The sequence below is a fragment of the Falco biarmicus genome, chromosome 6 (assembly GCF_023638135.1).
Source record: "Falco biarmicus isolate bFalBia1 chromosome 6, bFalBia1.pri, whole genome shotgun sequence".
NCBI lineage: Eukaryota > Metazoa > Chordata > Aves > Falconiformes > Falconidae > Falco > Falco biarmicus.
The window spans coordinates 59,557,073-59,576,931 of record NC_079293.1 but is presented as its reverse complement, the minus strand read 5'-3'; the positions used below and the strand labels follow the sequence as shown (position 1 = coordinate 59,576,931).

The following is a 19,859-nucleotide window of genomic DNA, read 5'->3' as shown; positions in this document are numbered from 1 at the left end:
CAGTGTTTACAGGCAAACAGTTTAGTTGACTTCAGGGAGTGTGTGGCTCCAGTGGTTTGTCAGCTGGCTAATGCAGCATGCTGCATTCTCATTTAGCAGTACACAGGAGTGATTTCTTCTTGATTTTCTTACTGAAGACTCCAGCAGAGCCCTGTAGCTTCCCGTCCAGTGGAAGAGCTTTACTCTTGCTCAAAGGTGTACTTCCATGTTTACTCAAGTGACCTTACGGTAGTTTGTATTACACAGCTGAATCGCAGAGGGGTTACACCACCACTGGATGAAGGTGCAGTTGACATACTTTTAACTATACCTTACCCCAGGCTCCTGATTTACTATAAACAGTAGGTTAAACTGTAACTGACTGTAGGTGTTCTTCCCTTTTTGCTCTCAAACCTGTGGATAGGGAGTTTTGAGAAGCTCTAGTGAGATGCTCCCATGAAGGGAGGAACTGCATTTTAATAACTTCATACACACAACAGGAAGAACACCTTCCACAGCTCTGGCACAGCATTCAAAACTTCCTTTTTTTTTTTTTTTTCCCTTAAAGGAGTAGCCTAGCCACTTGTACAGGGAGCTGAATCCATCGCCAGCTGTCTGTTCAGCTTCCTAATTCAGTGGACCAGTGATTAGTTACAGGATACAGGAGCTGCTGTGGTACAGCTGGTGTTGGGGTGTTCTACCCCCACTGAACAGACACCGGTGTGATCCAGTGCAGCAGCAGGTGGAAGCAGGAATGCAGCTACAAGAGCAAAGCACGTTTGTGTTTCCAGAGAGATCACTGCAAAGGGCACAGAGAGAAAAGAACCATTAGAAAACTTCACGCCAGGGGTTACACGTGATCTCCCAAAGAGGCAGGAGTTGTGTCTGCGGCCCAGTCAGCTGTTACGTCTCAGGTGACAAGCACTATAAAACATCCTAGGAGCAGGGCATAAGAATACAACACCAAACCACACGCTATCCATGTCTGGCAGCAGTATGAGACATCAAAAGTCACAGGAATTCTTCATCCAAATTTATTTATTAATAAGGTAACAACATATTCCAAATTATTACAAGCCTTTACTAATCCTTCCATTACAGTCTCAAGCTTGACTGACATGCCAGACTTCCGCAGTAAGTGTCAGTGTTTAGTTACTTAATTAAAATAAAAGCTTCGAGACCAATTAGCAACAGGAAGTAACAGTCTAAACACCACGATAACAGATCAGCATGACATCTGCTGAAGGCTTCAGGGTCACTCCCAGTCAGGCTGCTCTAGTCTCAAGTTGTAGCAAGTAAGAGAGAGAGATAAATAATGCAGCTTACCTACTTCAATTACAAAGCAGCAAGCACAAAAGCATGTAAGATTTCATAACTGCACATGAAGTATACAGTGGTTTAACCAAACCAATTAATGTCTTTCCTCATGCCTAGACTCAGACTTCCTAGGCCCAAATCCATCCCTGGCAATGGACAAGCAGCAAAATACCTAATACATTAGAAGATTTCAAAATTCAGAGCCCCAAATATATTAAGAAACACTTCTGTTGAAGCCTGTCAATGCAAGCCTCCTTTAGTTACTGTAATTTCAGCATCCCTTTTCCTCAACTTTAACCATAATACCTAAAAATTTCCTCTAAAGGGCTTACAGAGTTTTCATCACTCAGCTCCTCGCAAACTCGGTGATTGTAGCTTAGCCAAGAAGAAAGTGGTACACAAAACAGCGATAAATTACAGCACAACTATCCCATTTACACTACTTTAAAAAAAAAAAGGAAAGCCATAGATGCACATTGTAAACAGGTGCCTTAAAAACATGCTTCTGAGCATCTGATACCAGGATGTTTTTCCCCAGGGTGTCTGACCTCCAGCCTGCAATGGGACACATCAGACCCAACGGCACTGCGGAAAGCATCTGTTCCTCTGCAGCTCCAGGTGCGAGTTACTCCATTTACCGTCTGCGCTAAAGGTACTGCTGCCCTCAGTACGGGAAAGTGTTGGGCTGTTTGTGCCAGGCTGCTGCAAGATGTCCAGGAAACTCCAGCACACAGGAGGATCTTGAGTCTAACAATGCTTACTCAAGACTCACTTTGGAATCAAGGCAACAGAGATCATCAAAGGCAGCCCCTCCTTTGCTCGCAAAGCCTGATCTAATACTGTTTTGTTACCCTAACTAGCACTTGCACTTTTTCCTACAACTATTTAATGCAATTGAGGGGAAAAAGACCCTACTTCAAAAAGACCTTACATCTAATGCTCCCGAAGCACTTGATCTAGGAGTAATCCTATGAAAACCATCACTATAGCAATTGTCACTGAGCTCAGCTAGAAAAAGTCATTTAGTGAAATGACAAAAGACATGATTCAAGGTAATCATGCAGAATAAAGCAGGGTATACTCCATGGATAGCACACACGCGCACGTATTTACAACTGCACTATTAATTGGAATACTGTTTGTTTCAAAGACACGGTCAAGCTAACACAGTCTCCCTAGAGAGCAGCACAGCTTAGTCAAAGTCACGGTTTGTAAGAACCAGCGGAGCAACCAGTGTCCACACGTACAGCACAATGCCAATCCAGCTGGAAGATATCTTCACCCAGACAGATGGCCACTTGCTGGTCATAGTCTCATAAGAAGAATCCGGACTGTGAAAGAAAGGGAAAAAAACATAATTTGCGATTTTTTCAGTATGACATACTTGTGTAGTAAGCCACTTTCCAACAATGTTTTCACAGCAGATCATTTTCACTTCAGCTCGACACCTCAAAGAACATCTCTGCCTTTCTTCTTCCAGGCAGTTCACACCAATCTGTACAAGAACACCATTTGTAAGCTAGTGTCACAGGAAAGTGGAAAGAAACAGCAGCCCAAAAAATATTTATTAAGAGAAGCTGTCAAGAAGCAGAAATAATTACAAGGAATCACTAAACAAATCTGTGGAAAGGCAGGAAGTAGACAGCATTTATAGATACAAATAATGCATTTTACCTTGCCAACAGACACCACCCTGAATAATTAATAATCTTGATACCATATTGACCCAGACAGGGCCACAAATCAAATCCACAGCAGGACTATCTGTTAAGAGCTACTTTTGAAGGAAGGACCTTTCTTATGGTGCTGTTTTGATACAAATTGTCCTTTAACAAATTATTAGAGACCCTAATTTATATTTTTAAATTCTGAAGAACACCTGCTCAAGCTGCTAACCTAGTAACAATTCACACAGAGGAGGTTTATTTTATTGTGAGGATTTTTTCAGTGAGCAGACGACATAATCCCCTTCCACCAGACTCCATCACAGAATGACTGAGGTTGGAAGGGCCCTCTGAAGGTCATCTGGTCCAACCTTCCTGCTCAAGCAGGGACACCTACGGCCAGCTAACCAGGACTGTGCCCAGACAGCTTTTGAGCACCTCCAAGGATGAAGACTCCACAACCTCTCTGGCAACCTGTGTCAGGGCTCAGGAGTCACCCTTAGAATGACAATGTATTTTCTGATGTTCAGAGGAAATCTCTGTGCTTCAGCGTGTGCCCACCGCCTCTGGGCCTGTCACTGGGCACCACTGCAAAGAGCCTGGCTCTGTGCTCTCTGCACCCTCCCTTCAGGTATTTACATACATTGGTAAGATCCTCCCATGAGCCTTCTCTTCTCCAGGCTGAGCAGTCACAGCTCTGTGCCTCTCCTCATATAACAGATGTTCCAGTCCCTTCACCATCTTTACGGCCCTTTGCTGGACTCTCTCCGATATGTCCATGCCCCTCTCATACTGGGGACCCAGAACTGGACCCAACACTCCAGGTGTGGTGTCACCAGAGCCAAGTAGATGGGAAGAATCACCTCTCCCTTGACTTGCTGATGTAACATGTCCTATCTCTCCTTTTTCTGGCTCTCTGTATCAGACATAGGCCTGGTGTTTACTATTTTACTCACTACAGAATTTAAGCCTCTATCCTATTCACTTCAGCAAGACACATTTCAGCAGTCCAGTGAATCATGAGAATTATCCTAGAAAACATGAAAGGCACTTGTGAACAAGGCTTGCTACTCCAATTTTCAAATACAATTAATTTAGTATAGATCAAACAGTATACTTCCCTTGAGAAGTCCCAATTAAGACCTACGTTCCTCACAGCACACAAGTTATACTACCTTGTCCAGCAAAAGACTGCACCTTGTATGCCCATTATTAGCACAATATATTATCAAACATAAATACCTGTACCAGTTGGTAAGCGTCATCATGATATACAGTGATGCCAGGAAAAGCATGAAATGAAAGAAGGAGTAACTGTAAGTAACTCCATCCCTCTCGTTATCTATGGCTCGGTGAACATCATCTCCATCATCAAGGGAGCCATCACTCCTGGGCATTCCATCCTCTATCAGTGTGGATTCATCACTGGTCAACATCAGCTTGTTAACTTGGCTGTTGTTGGATGTTCGGATGCTGTATTTGACAGGAAAGGACACAGTACAGTTACCCAAATAAATACAGTTTAGTATCTGACAATGAGAAGTAATACAAATTAATAGGAATTTTTTAAAGGAATCTTACCTAGAATAGAGAACACAGAGCAAAAACAAAACCAGTCCTACAATTCCTTGTGCATCCCACCACTGAACTACCTGACCTTGGGTTGGAATGGTGGTGCTGTTGTAACCAATGATGCTCAGCAAACTCGGGTTACAGTGCCTATCTGGGGGGGGAAATACATTAGAACTTACAAAAAGCAAGAACAAAACAGATACCGAATACTACATTTCCACACTGAATGCATGGTAATAGAAAGGAACTTGGTGACCGTGACAGTCTTGAAGTACAAATGCTTTGAGTCTAGTTTTAGCCTACTGAGTCTCTCTAAAGCAGGCAAATGACAGTATGTGGCATAAAAATTTGTCTCTTGAGCAGACAGAAGGATTTAAAACTTATATAAGATATGCATCAACTGCTTTACTGTTCCATCTAATGGAATTAGATGCAATAAAATAAAAATGCTCTGCATATTAAGCTTCAGAAATTTTACCACTAGAAAACAAGTTTGACAAACACATACTTTATAGATGGGGTACCACAGTCATCTCAAGAGTTGGAAAAGAATGCTACAAAGTCAGTTTCATATTATCAACAGTTCCCAACCCACAGCATCCACAGATAGCATAGATGGAACAGTTGAAAGCAGCAGACAATCTTACCTCCTCATAATTACTGCAGGAATTACACGACTCATACATATGCTGTTACACAGCAGCATCAAAGATTGTCCATGATTAAGATAAAAGGGACAGAGACCCAAATTAAAGACACCAAAATCATATTTAGCAGTTTATTTTAATCACCAGAATTTCTGGATTGATTCTGCCCCCCTCCCCAGATGCTCAGCTGTTTTCAGACACAAGAAACATTGAAGACATTTCTTGATACATTTTTTAAAATCCTCAGTTTGGAAAAACATAATCAGTAAATCTCAGTCACCAGGTAAGAAACCTGATAGGGAGATGAACCTTACAGACAGCTTGGAAAAGTTCCAGTAATCTGCAAAATCTAAGATTTAGAATACTGCAATCCTGCCAATAATAGGTAGAAATTCTTCCATATGATAAACAAAAGCAAGTGAAAAACATGTTATCTTTGCAAGAACTATTTCTTCAGTATTATTACAGAAATTTGGGGTCAGGGGAAAGTACAGAAACTAATGAATCCTGCCTATAACTTGCATGCATTGTAGTACCTTGCTCTAACACGGCCTTGCAAAAAGGTGAAGGCACAATTTACTGCTGAACTGGTTACCCAAAAAGCCATATACTGCTGCTACACTTACCTGGTTCATTGGTCATAGCTGACCAAGTCAAATACATCGTATAAATTGTGATCACAGAAGACTGCAGCAAACCAGATCTTGGCTGAGATTCCTATACAAAGTAGCCATGAAACAGCAAAGTTAGGCAATTAAGTCTCCAGCACAATTATATTACAGGTTTCTGCGACTTGGTAACACAAAAAAAAATCCCTAAAAGGTAAAAAAATTAAAACTGTACCTGAATCTTCGGCAGAATTGACATTACAGAAGCACCAATACACAGCAGCATATTAACACTGATGAACGTCTTGTTTTCAGAACAACCTTCTGGATGAGTGTAATAAACATAGAACAAGACAATAGCTACTAGGGACAGCAGATAATTGACAGCTGTAGCTGACAGCAAAGCTGTGAAGAGAGACAAAAACCAGAGTTAAACTGGTTAATAATGGAGTTATTAAAATAGAAATAATATTGCATAGTTATCAGGTTTTGTATACAGTATACAATGATGATTAGAGAGCAGCTCTGGGTACTGAAATCTAAAGGAAGTATGTTCTTCTCTATAGTCTGAGGTGTTAAAAAAAGAACACAATAAACAGGAACTCTGAAGCCATACCTGATTCTCCAGTGCTCTAACAGAAACAAAGGGCAGCAAGTATGAAGGAATACAGCTGTACTACATACACTTTGGCTAAAAGCTTAAACAAGAAACTAAAGAACTACTTCTCCAATAAAAGTGAAAAAACAATCTTATTTCCAAATTCCAACTTATTAAAAACATTGAAGAGTGAAGTGGCCATTACGCAGTGACAGGCTGCACTGTCTTTTGAAACACCTAAATTATCACATCTGAAATGCTTTATTAAAATTAACATACCGTTTCTCCAGTGAGATTACTTGTACTCTCCCTCACTATCTTGGCCTTTCACTCAGTATATACCAGGGGTCCTCAACTCAAATTACAGCCCACGGGCCGGATCCGGCCCGCCCCCCAGGGTCCTCAATCCGGCCTCCGGTATTTACAGCACACACACACCCTGCCCCCCCCTTCATCCGTGCACTGGCCCCCTGTTTAAAAAGTTTGAGGGCCCCTGGTATATACCTTTCATGAACGACTGACCAGCAGACAGAAAGAAAAAACAATTATTTGAGACGCTTATGCTCAATGTGAAGCATTATAAGGCTGGTTCAGTTTTAATCAGCAAGAAGTGTAACAAAACCTGCAGCTAAAAAAGAAAGCAAAAACAAAACCCTACAATTGCCACTCCTCTGCTACCACAAACTGATGCCCTGCTCCCAGGGGTCAGATCTTACTACTCAGAGGCTGCTGCCCCTCTCCCTACCCACCCTTACTGGACATCAAAAGGACAGCAAGACAACAGAGCTGAACTACACCACCTGAGAAAATGATACTTAAGCATGAAGCAGCCTTTCTGCACTCTGGTAAAATGCACTACTCAGTGAATTACTTAAAAGTAATGCACAACGAAAATTGAAACTTTACTGTAGTACAGTCCTTTACCTGCATACCAGCATCTTGAGTTTCCTTCCTCCATTTTTTCAACCCAAGACTCATTCCAGGAGTGGGCAAAGTCAATAAGCAAGACCAGCTGTATAAGAATAAAGCAGAATGCTCCAGCCATACCTACGTAAAACCACACTAAAAGAGAAAGAAAAAATCAGCTAAAAAACATAGATAAATTACCACCCTGTCTTAATGTTCCTGAACACAGAAAAGTGCTATAGCGACACAGCTACAATTAAAACTATAAAACATCAGGATGCACTTAGTTTTGTTTTAAAACCAGTTATGAGTGCACCATTATACAGTGGAAGAAAATACTCCCTTACCTGTTGTAAATGGTCCCTCTGGTATGAAGAAAGCTCCAACACTAATTGCAAGTGCTGTTGCAAATTTAAAGAACCAGAATCTAAAGGTGCGGTGAAGAGGAGGAAAAAGTAAAAGAAAAAAAGTCAGGCAACTGCTGAAGTCTGATCCAATTCACAAAAACTTTAAAGTACACTAAGTTAACATCTTTTAAAGCTGTTTTTCATTCACTCATTCTTAACTCGCTTCTTTAGAAATAAGATAAAAATCTCATTTTATCTGCCCAAGAGTTTTCTCCAGAAAATTATGCTTAAAATATGCTAGACTGACACAGTTTGACACATTTCCCAGAGATATCTCACTCCCTTATTAAAATTGAAGCCAGGGTGGAATATAATTGTGAGTTGTGGGGTTTTTTAACAAAGGTTTTAAACTAGAGCAGTGAGATTATGGAACTGCCTGCATATCAGAAAAATGTGTTTAAAAAAACCCTACCTGATTTTAATACCAAAACCAAAAAGGGAGAAGATCTGGTTGGTGCCTACAATGACAGAAAACATTATGCTGGAGTTCTCTATCAGTCTTGATTTGTTTTCTACAAGAAAGAGAGGTACAAAAGTCTGGATTCTTCCCACTTAACTTCAGACTCTTTAGGCCTACATCTGAAAAGGGTTTATCACAACAAAAGCAAAGATTTATCCTTCACAGAAAGGACACAGTCAAATTCTAAGGCCCTATAAGACCTATTCCAGTACAGTAGCATTGGATTATTTTTTCCCCCAGTAAAAGATATTATCCTGGTTTCAGCTGGGTTAATTTTCTTCTTAGTAGCTGGTACAGTGCTGTCCCTTGGATTTGGTGTGAGAATAATGTTGATAACACACTGATGTTTTTAGTTGTTGCTAGGTAATGTTTATACTAAGTCAAGGACTCTTCAGTTTTTTGGGCCCTCCAGTGAGAAGGCTGGAGGGGCACAAGAAACTGGGGAGGGGACACAGCCAGGACAGCTGACCTGAACTAGCCAAAGGGGTATTCCATACCACAAAAGATCCTGCTCAGTATATAAACTGGGGGCAGCTGGCCAGGGCCTGTCAGTCTCTGCTTGGGGACTTGCTGGGCATTGGTCAGCAGGTGGTGAGCAACTACATCATCACTTGTTTTCTTTTCTCCCTTCCCTTTGGATTGTGTTCCTCTCCCCTTCTCCTCCTTTTCATTATTATTGTTACTGTTGTTGTTTTATTTCAATTATTAAGTTGTTCTTAACCCTTGAGTTTTACATTCCTTCCTGATTCTCCTCCCCATTCCTCGGGGGGGGGGGGGCACTGAGCAAGCAGCTGCATGGTGCTTAGTTACCAGCTGGAGTTAAACCACAACAGATACGCACCCATGCACAAAACAGCTCAGATGTTTCCTAGAAAGCAGACCAGAAAGTATCTTCCACCACAGATTCACCAAACCCACCCCAAACACAGACTGTTTACAGATATACCCTGCATAGGGAACTCCAAATCAAGTAGTTATGCCAACAAACCTATAAGGAGGTGAAGATCATTTTTTCTGAGCAGTGCGACAGGCAGCTCCAACATAGGCACCATCTACTACATGTACTTCAAAACTGTATATAGCACAAAGACATGTACCACATTCCCACAACATCAAACACTTGGATGGTTTTCAAGTTTTCTATGCCTTCCCATTCTTTCCTGCACTTCGAACAAATTTAATCTCCTTCTGGCTATTACAATTAGGTGATGGTGATCAGAGGAATAAATTCCAATTGCGTGGAGAGGTACTACGCAAGATGACTGAAATGCAGAATATGGGAAAAATGGACAAGTTCACTGGGATACAGAGAAGTGACTAAAGTCAGTTTGAAAGTTGAATTACCTTATACAACGTTTACTGTTTAATACATACCCCACTAAAACTAGTTTTTGAATTCACATGTGGAAAATTTTTTTTAAAAAATCAATGTAATTCTCAATTATAGAAATAAGAACAGGTTCAAGCCTGTATAAGTTTCATCTAATTCCAGACTTTTTTAGGAGATCTTAACACTACCCAGATACTGTGCATGACTGCTGAAAACCATACTCATCTGAAGTAACACCTACAGCTGCTATGCATGCCGTGCAAGCCAGCAACAATCCTGTGAATACATTGTAACCAAGTTGTTCTATTATTATTAACCTGAGGCAAGAAACCACTTTGACTTCTGTTACAAAAGCAAAGAAGGTGAACACTGGCACTGGACCATACCGCCGGGTTTAACTTGCATGCAAGTATGAAAAAGTTAGTACAGATACATGGAAAACTCTTAACATTCTGACTATTTCAAATCACTGACAAAGATTATATTGCAAAGTACTAGTAAATATAGACAATTTTAAAAATCAAAAGCCATTGTTTTCATAAAGCTATCTGTAATACATACTACTGAAGCAACTAGCTATTATGGAAGTGTTGGAATTACTAAATATTTTACCAGTAACAGTTAACAAGTATCATTTTTCCTTTTATCCTAGTGCTGACACTAGATTGCCTAAGAAAAGTAAACTGCTATGCGTTGCATAAATAGCACCAAAATCTGGACTGGAGAGCACAACTTCAGGTTATCAAGAAGATCCCCAAACACTGAAGAAGTGGTTTTAAGTAAAAAGATTCCATATCATGTGAAAGATACATTTTATTGTTTGGTTTGTTTTTTTTAAAAAAAAAAAGTGTTGATACAGAATGTGCCTGAACCATTTTCTTCTTGCTTGTAAGAAGTATGCTCCCCTGTACAAAGCAGGGCAGAAGGAAAGGCTGAACTAAGTTACTGCTGCTAACACATCTTAATTTGAAGTTTTTTCTCATTTTATGCTAGAAATGTTTCATCTTACAACACTGAATATAAAATAAAATTACTTTTTCATTTTTATGGCTTAGCTGTTCGTAGCTTCCATTAAATATACTCATCCTGAAAAAGCAGTAGTCTAAAGCAATCACTATGACCACCAAGACTACGCACCATAAATGGTTTTAAGCTTTTTAGTGCCATGCCCTATCACAAATATTTACATCTCCCTGGTTCAAGAAGCTACGTTACACATAGGCTGAGCCTGGATGAAAACTACCACTTGTGTCAAGACACAAGCCGAAATTTCACTGTTATTTTCCATCTGATAATCCTAACTATAATGAAATACAGAAGAAAAAATTTTGGGTACTGGGAAGCTCAGGAACTAAATACATAACTCACTCTTCTTTATGCAGAGGGGAGACCAAAGAAAAGACAGCAGAGTGGGAAGAAATATGTTTTTTATATAGATGTATCTATTATAGTCTTTAAAATAAAACTGTTCAGAAAAGAACAAGTAGTCCTTACAAACATCAAAGTTAAGAGGAATGTAATTCCTAGAGGACAGGTGAGGTTTTTTAATCTTTCTATTTGTTGAAAAAAATCTCAGTGGAATGAAACTTAGGACCATTATTCATCTCTGAATTTTGTCATTTCGGGCAAAAGCAGAATCTCTAATCTTGGAAAACCTCTGGACATATTATCTATTGTCACAATTCAGGCTCTGAGAAATGACAGCCATGTATATCTTTTCGTCTTAAAAAAATTAATCTGCCATGTCTAAGAACTCTAATAACTTTGAACGCCCTCTGCTGCAACTACACTCCTCTAGCTACTATGAAATTTGTCATTTGTGGAATCATCAATTTGACCAGCATGCTCAGCCACAAGCTTTATTTTACGGTAGCTGTATCTCATATGCACCCACTGCTCATCTCAGTTCTCATTTCCGTATCTTACCCGTTGTGCACTGCTGCTCTTGGGTCATTGCTGCTCTTCACTTTGATCATCAACAAGGAGAACAGAAGGAAGAACATGGCCATACCAAAGCACACACGGTACACAGCTTTATAACCAACTAGTACATCGCAATTCACGTGGCCGCGCACACCAGGAATAGTTGTTCCCATCCCTCCATCACAAAACCCAGGAATCTGTGATAAATACAAGATACTTCAGGAATCTATAGAAGGCCTCCTGTGAGTAAATACATCTTAGCAATTTATTAATATGCAATTCATTACTATTGTAAAACTATGCGACTATAAACATTGCTAGAAAATATGATACTGAATGGCTGTATTGTTAGTTACAGTCCAACTAGAGTATTAAACACATTCAAGGAAAATAATCTGGCATAGGCAAACTGGGGGGGGAGGGGGCACTCAGGGAATCTATATCTATCTTAATAACAGTGGGGTGGGGTTTTTATTATTAAAAATTTTGGAACTTCTCCAAGAAATGCAGTTTTCACTTGTAGATCTGAATCAGGAGATAAAGAAAAGCTCTGGTATTTGGTAAATATGACTTGACAGGTACTGTCAGGTTCATGACATAGAAGGCAGCCTGCTTACATCTCTTTAAAACAGAAACAGCCTCTCCCAAAAAGTACATCACCATCAATTAGAAGTATTTGTAACTTCCAAATGAAACAGCTAAGATTACCCTTTGCATTCACTACCAGAACATGAGCAGTATCTTTCTGAAATCAAATCATACTCCAGAAGGCTGCAATTTTCTTTCCTAGGTGACTAACATGCTCTCACTGAAGCTCTCATCTGGTTACTATATCACACAGAAATAAAAATTTACAGATCAATCATTTGGGGGTAAGAAATTCAAAAGCATGCCTAACAGAAGTTATTACCTGCTAGACAAAAAATTAAAGATAACAAAATGAAGACTAACAGAAAAAAAAGCATGTGCAAGCCAACTTCAGTGAACCCACAAGCTCACTCATAACTCAAATAATCACTCTGTAATTTATACTGTACATTATGTAAAACAGTAACTCCTGCACTACCATATCTTCATATAACTAATAAACTGTAAAATCCTACAAGCACTTCCCAATTTCCTTCGGGAAAAATATGCTAGTATCATTAGTGAAAAATATTTTTGTTACACATTTGCAGACCTTAAAATAGAATTTTAATTAGTAAAGCACAATGACATTAGAAGAAATCTTAGATTGTGGCTAATTTTTTCTTTTATTAACAGCATTCAAAGTCAGTCAAGTACCACAAATAAAAGCATCTCAATAATATATAAAACTCCACATACATAAATTACATTTTCTTTTTGATACAAGATTTTCTTTTTTCTGCTCTGAGCTACTAAACAAGAGATGAAACTTTATTCTCGATAGTGTTTTTCACCTATGCATTGACTGTCCCACAAGTTCTTTGTTTATTTCACCTACAATCAAATTAACAGTGACTGTGAAGCACAGGTAGCAGCCTAATTACCTATTTCCAAATAAAACCCATGCTTTCAAGATGCCATTTACCATTATCTGTAACAGACATTCTACCAAACATGTTAGCAAAGAAGTAACCTGACCTTCTTCAGCTGCTCTTCCATGCCTGGTATTAACATCACACAGGCAACACTCACGCCAAGAAGTAAAAAGAATGCATAAATCAGCCGTGTTATGGTGGAGTTGTTTCCACTGGGGCAGCATCGGCAGAGCAGGCACGGGGCACTTCCACATAAGCATGGTATCTGACAGAGACAGAACATAAAACAACAACTTTAAAGAGTTTTGCATTGCTAGATTTCAATATTTAATTAGGCTGCACAGATCATCAGAAATTATGATGGGAAATGACTCATCTCACGCATTCCATCACTAGCGTAGGCTAAGTCACTGCAACACATTACAGAGCACCCTAACAATCCTGGCAGCGCTTCATAATGCACCGCTGTCCAGTGAAATTAGTGCTATGTCAAAAGTAATCATATATCCATTCAAAGAAGATAAACGCTGAATTCAGACTTTATTCTCTTGAATTTTATTTCATTTCAGCTACATGAGATGCAAGGGCTGCTTTTTGTTAACAACTACATCCTCCCACAGCTGCAGAGACTAAATAAATACACTGCAGAAAAAAAAATCTGAGCAGACCTGCCATCTATGTACACTTTCAGCATCTGGCAGAGCTGGCCCACAATCCTCACTGGGGCCATTGACATTGCTGGAGCACTAACAAAAGGCGAAATAGCCTAAATCTTAGGTTGCGAATTATTGTGTATTTAGCAGCTACTCACATATCACATAATTCTGTTAGCTGGTAAAATTAACTAATGCAACGTAGAAGTTAGGAACCACAAGAACATATTGAACACATAGTACACGCATTATTGTTGCTATCAAACACCAACAGCAAGAGCGGACAGGAAAGCTGTGCAGTTGTAATATTACAAGGGAAAAAAACAGGACAAAAATTACCGATCTTTAATTCCTAAAGACAAAACTGTGGAAAGAAGGAAAGGGAGCAAATAGTGCTATTTCACCAAGGCTGGGGGAGCAGGAAACGTACCTCACCCCTTTGCAATTTTCTGCTGCTTGCTGAGCAACAATTCAGGAATCAGAAGAAGGGCAAGGTTCCACAAGTAAGTAGAAGCCAAAAGAGGAAAAGTACAATCAAAACATTTTAGGGGGTTTGTTTTGGTTTTTTTTCTTAATTTACAATTAAATTATTTTTCCTAGAAGACATGAGAAATCCCGGTGAGCAATTAACAGCTAAGTTTTGGAGGCCATGCATTTTTCAGCTACGGTTTGTAGCTACCAAGTGAGTGCTGCCCTATCTGAGCTACATGCAACCTCTGACAAAGAAACTGAATGGTGGGTAAAACCCAGCTTCTCCCCCAGCACATATGCAGGGACACCTCCGCCAAGTGACAAAAGCCACAGGTATTCAGTACCACAAGAAAAACACCAAACCAGTCACATAAGAACATGACTAATTATACGGCCATGACCAGTGCATGTCAATCATCCAGTATGACTGGCATGTGTCAGAAAGTTCTTAGAAGTTTAGTGGTATGACAAACAAAAATGCCAGCAGTCTGCTGCTAACAAAGGCCCCTGGGCTTGCAGGGAAAAGCAGACATTGCCACAACACTGCCAGCAGCTTCCTGAGAAGCCCTCAGGAAAAGGCTCAGATTTTCAGTTCTTACAGGTTCAACCAGACGCACACACTGGACTCCCAAATTTGGTCTTTTAAATAATTTCCTTGTTTTAGTTTTGTACTTGTGTTCCTTTCCGAAGATGGAGGCATCAAGAATTTTCACTCCACTATGCTACAGAATCATCTTTACATTAGCAAACTTCACTATTAAATTTGTCTTGCTAGAGAAGTGAAATTAAGTAGACCCTCATTACAACTATTTCAGTATGTAAAAGGTATTATATTGCCCTTTTTTACCTCCTCTTCCACTCAGTATCATTATAGCACAGAGTATGGAAGTGTTGATTCCTGAAGAGGTTTCATCTCAATGTAATAAAACCATTTTTTACAGTGAGAACAATCAGTCACTGCAACAACCTCCCCAAGGATAAGAGTCCTCATTCACTGGAAGTTTTCAGATTTGATTGGGCAGGGTGCTAGATCATGTCATCTAGGTCCCTTTTCCATGAAAACTTGACCCAGACAATCCTTCCCGGCTGTTCTATGACTGCAAACAACTGTATTAGGGGTATCTACTTACTGCTTAGTAAGCATGTAATGTATGACAAAAATTGGCTCAGGGTGCATCAGGATTTTATAGTACTAATGTATTACACTTATTTCCTCTACACACACAAATAACCTTTCTATTAAAGAATATTTCTATTCTCTTTCAAAAAATTAGTTTCTTGAACTAATTCTGTCTGGATTAGTATTTTTAAAGATACTGTTGAATAAAAGGTTGAGTTTGGCAGAGGAGAATATAAGCCTAGGCTCGTCTGCTGCAGAAAATTTGGTGCAAGGTCCATCTGGTGTAGAAGTCACTTCTCTGGTGAATCCCAGCGTTGTTTAATACCTAAATAATTCAAGCAGTTTCCTCCTGACTGCATCAAGGGGAACAGAGGAACACATGTTTCTACAGGCGGCCTGCAGTGGCTGAAAGATGGCTGTCTCCACCTCAAACAAGGCAATATACCTCATTTAAGTGTCCAAGCTTCAAGAACAACTTTTAAAACATCTTGCCCCCAAACCAGCTCATCATGCTGTGACAACCCCAAAAAGCTGCAATCATGTACATCTCTGAACAAGAGATACCTATAAATAGTATCAATTATCAGTAGAAGTCAACCACTTCTACAAGGAATCACATTGCAGTCCGAGCCCCTCTTTCTTTTGGCAAGACAGAATAAAATATATACCATTCCAACAAAATAATATTATACTATTGGCAAAAACACTTCTGACAAGTGTCTTCAAAAAGAACAGAAAACAAAGAACATTCCGGTCGTGAAACTGAGTTTAGTAGCAGAGGGAAAAGGACAGTTTGTGCCACTTCCCAAATTCAGAGCATGCCTCCTACAAAAAAAAAACCCCATACTACAGTACAAACAGGCACATACCACCACACAAATCAAAGCTTAACTCCCCAGGTGAAACTCAGCTTAGTCATAGATGCAGAGAGCATTAGTTCTGAGCTTATTTTTGTAAGGATGCTTGGACAACAGTTACTAAGTTACAACTGCATTAATCTATTGACATCTGGGAAATTTTGTACCTACCAACCAAGTCACATCCCTGTACATTTTTGAGAAAAATAAGCAGCTCAGTGGTGTTCTCTGAGGCAAAATAAGAAAAGATGGCCCACACACATCCGTGTGCAGCCAGTTGGGAGCAGGCAATTTAATTCATGCCTGCTAAACTAGTCACTTCATTCTCTAGGGCAGTGGAAATTGCAGGAGGAACACAAGATGAATATTGCAGGACAAAGGAGAGAGAAAACCCTACAAACCCACTGAAAAGTCAAGTGTTACTGACCATGATGCACACAGAACAGGTTTTTCACATCAAATGTGATTTTCTTAATGGGGCAAAGATGATTATATACTGAATTAAGTATCTGCAAAAACACCAAGCCCCCCACCGGGCCTACTCAGGTTTTAGCTACATCATCCCTACTCATATGCTTAAAGGAATAGATTCAATCAATTTTTGCCTTGATAGAGACTATTAAAGTGAGCAAAACAGCAGCTGAGCTGCTTCAGAGAACAGAGCAACAGAGGCAAGATGCAGCAGAGTGAAAACGGCACTGCCTGACCAATCGAGGTCATCAGAATTAGAAGACTTTTGGTGAGATGACAGTGCCTTTAATAAGGCTTTCCCACCATCCGACAGGCTCATCTTTGCCCTTAAAAACACTGAACTGAAACACTGCCTGATCAGCACATAGTAGGGCATAGCAGAGTTATAACCAGCAGTAACACCACAGAAAAAAATCCAGAAGAAATAGAAGTATGAGGCCAGGTGTTGAGGTCAGTTACCCAGAGCAGCTCTGCATGGCACAACACACAGCCCTGCAGACAAGCTACACAGCTGAAGCAATGCCCACAGCAATGTCTTCCCAGACAAAAGAGTAGTTTTCCCAGCTGTGACAAAGCCTGCACTAGCACAAATTCCACTACATCTGGTTCCCCTGCTACCTCACACTCACAGCTTTTTTCTTCCAGAGCCACAAATGGCATTTATAGTGACATATCCTTTCAGACCAGTACAGACAGATTTCACCTATAAGAACTATCATAAAGGCTTTAAATGCTGCTTATCTGTGGTTTTAGATTTGGAAAGAAAATCAACACTTTAAAGCCATAAGTATAAAAAAACCAGACACACACACAAAAAAGCCACTCCAATTTGTTTGGGTACTTTAAAGGAAGGGATGGGGGTACTCACAGGAAATCCAACTTAATCTAAGATTACATGCTCGTATAAATAATTTTATCTGGAAGAAGACCATTGGCTGAATTTCTCTGTACAGAAACAAACACTCAAAACCAAGAGCAAGTATACAGGAATTACTGAGGCACTACAAACACCAGCCAGTTATCCAAAAAGGCTATTTATGTACTTGAAAATACAGTATATATTAACTCAATTATTTGAATTAAAACCTATAGTTATACTGTCACTATTTGACAATAATTAAAAATGTTAACTATACTCAACTAGTAATTAAAGTCTAACTGGTTAATCCATCAAATAGTGTTTAAAATGCAAATTAAAACAAAATGGAACACTGGCAGTACTTCATTAACAAGATATTATCAGTGTTCTAGTCACTTATTTACATGCATATCAATCTGGGAGCTTAGCTCATACAAATTTACAAATTCTAAGATAATTTTATAGAATTTGTACAGGAGATAAAAGAACTAAATATCATATTTGTAATTAAATATCACTCTGCACTAGGGGAACCAAAGTCCATGTATTTTGATAACACAAAAAATAGGATCTTGAATCAATGTAATTTTTTGTTAGACCACCAAGTTATGTGTATTAACTGTTTAAATATATGTCATCTCATTTAATCCAAGTATGGCAGTGTTTTTCGTGTAAAAATCTCAGGTTTTCACAATGCCACTAGCATTTTAAGATAAATGTCTAAAGATTCACAATCCACCTGATCATGTCTACTTGCATAGGGACTAGACTTGGTAAGACAGCAACGCCTCAACTGAAAAAGGATGCAGGATCTCTACCAACTTCTCCGCTTTTCTGCATTTGCATAGTGTTAACAGTTTTAGAGCCATGTCAAACTACTGTTTCCCACTAACAAAAGTCACCTGACAACGCTCAGCGTGGTGGTGACACATCACCAGACTGCCGTGCAGCGAGAAATGATGGTTTGATAAGACAAAGATGCTATAAAGGGTGGAGCTGCTCAAGACAAAGGCGTAAGAAAAGAGGAATTAAATACAAACGTTAGTATCAGGGAAACACGCGGGTTTTCTTTTTCCTGCAATAAACGCGAAACTTCAGAATTTAGCTAGATTCTGACCCCTTTTACAGATTTGGGGAGGGGGGAATTTCAGTGGACACTGTAACTCCCACACAGTAACGCGGATTAAGCGGCAACCAGCAGAGCGACAGACCGGCCTGCCTGAATGAGTACGAAGCTCCCCAGTGAAACCGCTCCGGAGGACCCCTGGAGACCCCGGGATAAGATCCAGAGGGCAGACCGACCACCGCGGCGGCCGGCCCAGGGCCTGCCTCCAGCCTGCCGAGGAGGGAGCCCGGCCCTAGAGAAACAGCAGTAGCAGCGGCCCGCGGCGGAGAAAGCCCAGCTGGGACCGGGGAGGGGGCCTGCAGCCTTCCCTCCCTTGAGGAGGCGGGAGGGCACCGCCGCAGACGCCAACGCCCCCACCCCTGGCACACAAAGGCCCAGGGAGGCGACGGGCGAGGCCCAGGCTCGGGGCCTCCAACGGGCAAGGAACCACCGCGCCGCCCGCCCCGCCTTACCCAGCTCGCCATGGAGCAGAGGCCCAGGACGCCGCCCATGGTCCGCGGCGGGCTCGGGCTCCGGCTGCTCAAAGATGGACGCGCGGCGGCCGCAGGCTCCCGGCGGGCTTGTTTACTGCTCCCCGCGGCGCTTCCGGCTGCTCTGACGGCAGCGGCTGCGTCACTTCCGGCGGGAGGCAGGCACGCGGCGGCGGAGGGGGCGGGGGCGGCTCCGCGGAGCGCCTGCGGCTCGCGCTGTGCGCTGGGGCGGGCCCGGGCAGGGGGCGTCCTGCCGGCGCTTGTGGCTGGGGAAGGGGCTTCTCTGCCCGGAGCGCCCAGCTGCGGCAAGCCGGGGCCCGCCTGCCGCCGCGGCAGGTGGCAGCAGGCCGAAGCCGGCGGCCGCCTTGCTGGTCGCAGCCCCCGCGGCCTGCGGCTTTCTCGGGGTGGCTGCCACTGCCTCCGGCGCCATCGCGCCTTGGTCACCTCCCCTGATGCGTTAAAAGAGTATGAGGTTGGCCTGGGCTGCTTCAGGGCCTTCCGACACATACCTAAACCGGGGTGTGCCTGAAAGCCGGGAATACCTTGCCCGGAGCGATAGGCGAGCCGCTCAGCTGCCAGTGCTTGCTGTGCTGTTTCCCAATACCGCCCGAAATCGGGTAACAGGCCAGAACTGCATGGCTGCCTCACCTGAGGAATGCTATCAGGTAGGCTTCATCCCATAAAAACCAAAAAAAACCTTACAGAATTTTCACCACATCAAATCTCATTAGGGACGGCATTTCTTACAAGTACTGACAAGAGCATTGATCCTGCAGGACCTTCTGCCTGTCATCATCATGCTATGTAGAGGGTGAACATAGTCCAAGAAAGAAAAAGTCAAAAAAAGAAAACAGTCCAAAAAGAAAAAACTTTCCTAAAAAATATTTCTAAAATATTTGGGTAATCAAGGAACAGAAAA

General features: G+C 41.2%; 1 protein-coding gene across 1 annotated transcript; it reads right to left on the bottom strand.

Moving 5' to 3' along the window:
- Positions 1-999: 999 nt before the first annotated feature.
- Positions 1,000-19,083, bottom strand: SERINC1 (serine incorporator 1). The gene is made up of 10 exons (XM_056342567.1): positions 18,923-19,083; positions 13,017-13,178; positions 11,415-11,608; positions 7,639-7,718; positions 7,310-7,447; positions 6,023-6,192; positions 5,806-5,896; positions 4,542-4,683; positions 4,203-4,433; positions 1,000-2,627 (listed from the first exon to the last, which is right to left on the bottom strand). Exons 1-10 carry the CDS (start codon positions 18,959-18,961, stop codon positions 2,489-2,491), a joined length of 1,386 nt encoding a protein of 461 aa, XP_056198542.1. The 5' UTR covers positions 18,962-19,083; the 3' UTR covers positions 1,000-2,488.
- Between the last annotated feature and the right edge of the window lie 776 nt (positions 19,084-19,859).

Excerpts from the sequence above, each read along its gene's own strand:
- SERINC1 (XM_056342567.1), bottom strand. The coding sequence starts at position 18,961 with ATGGGCGGCGTCCTGGGCCTCTGCTCCATGGCGAGCTGG. Across the intron at positions 11,609-13,016 it reads TGGAAGAGCAGCTGAAGAAG|ATTCCTGGGTTTTGTGATGG; the intron begins GTCAGGTTACTT and ends TATTTATCACAG. Across the intron at positions 2,628-4,202 it reads ACGCTTACCAACTGGTACAG|TCCGGATTCTTCTTATGAGA; the intron begins GTATTTATGTTT and ends TTTCTTTCACAG.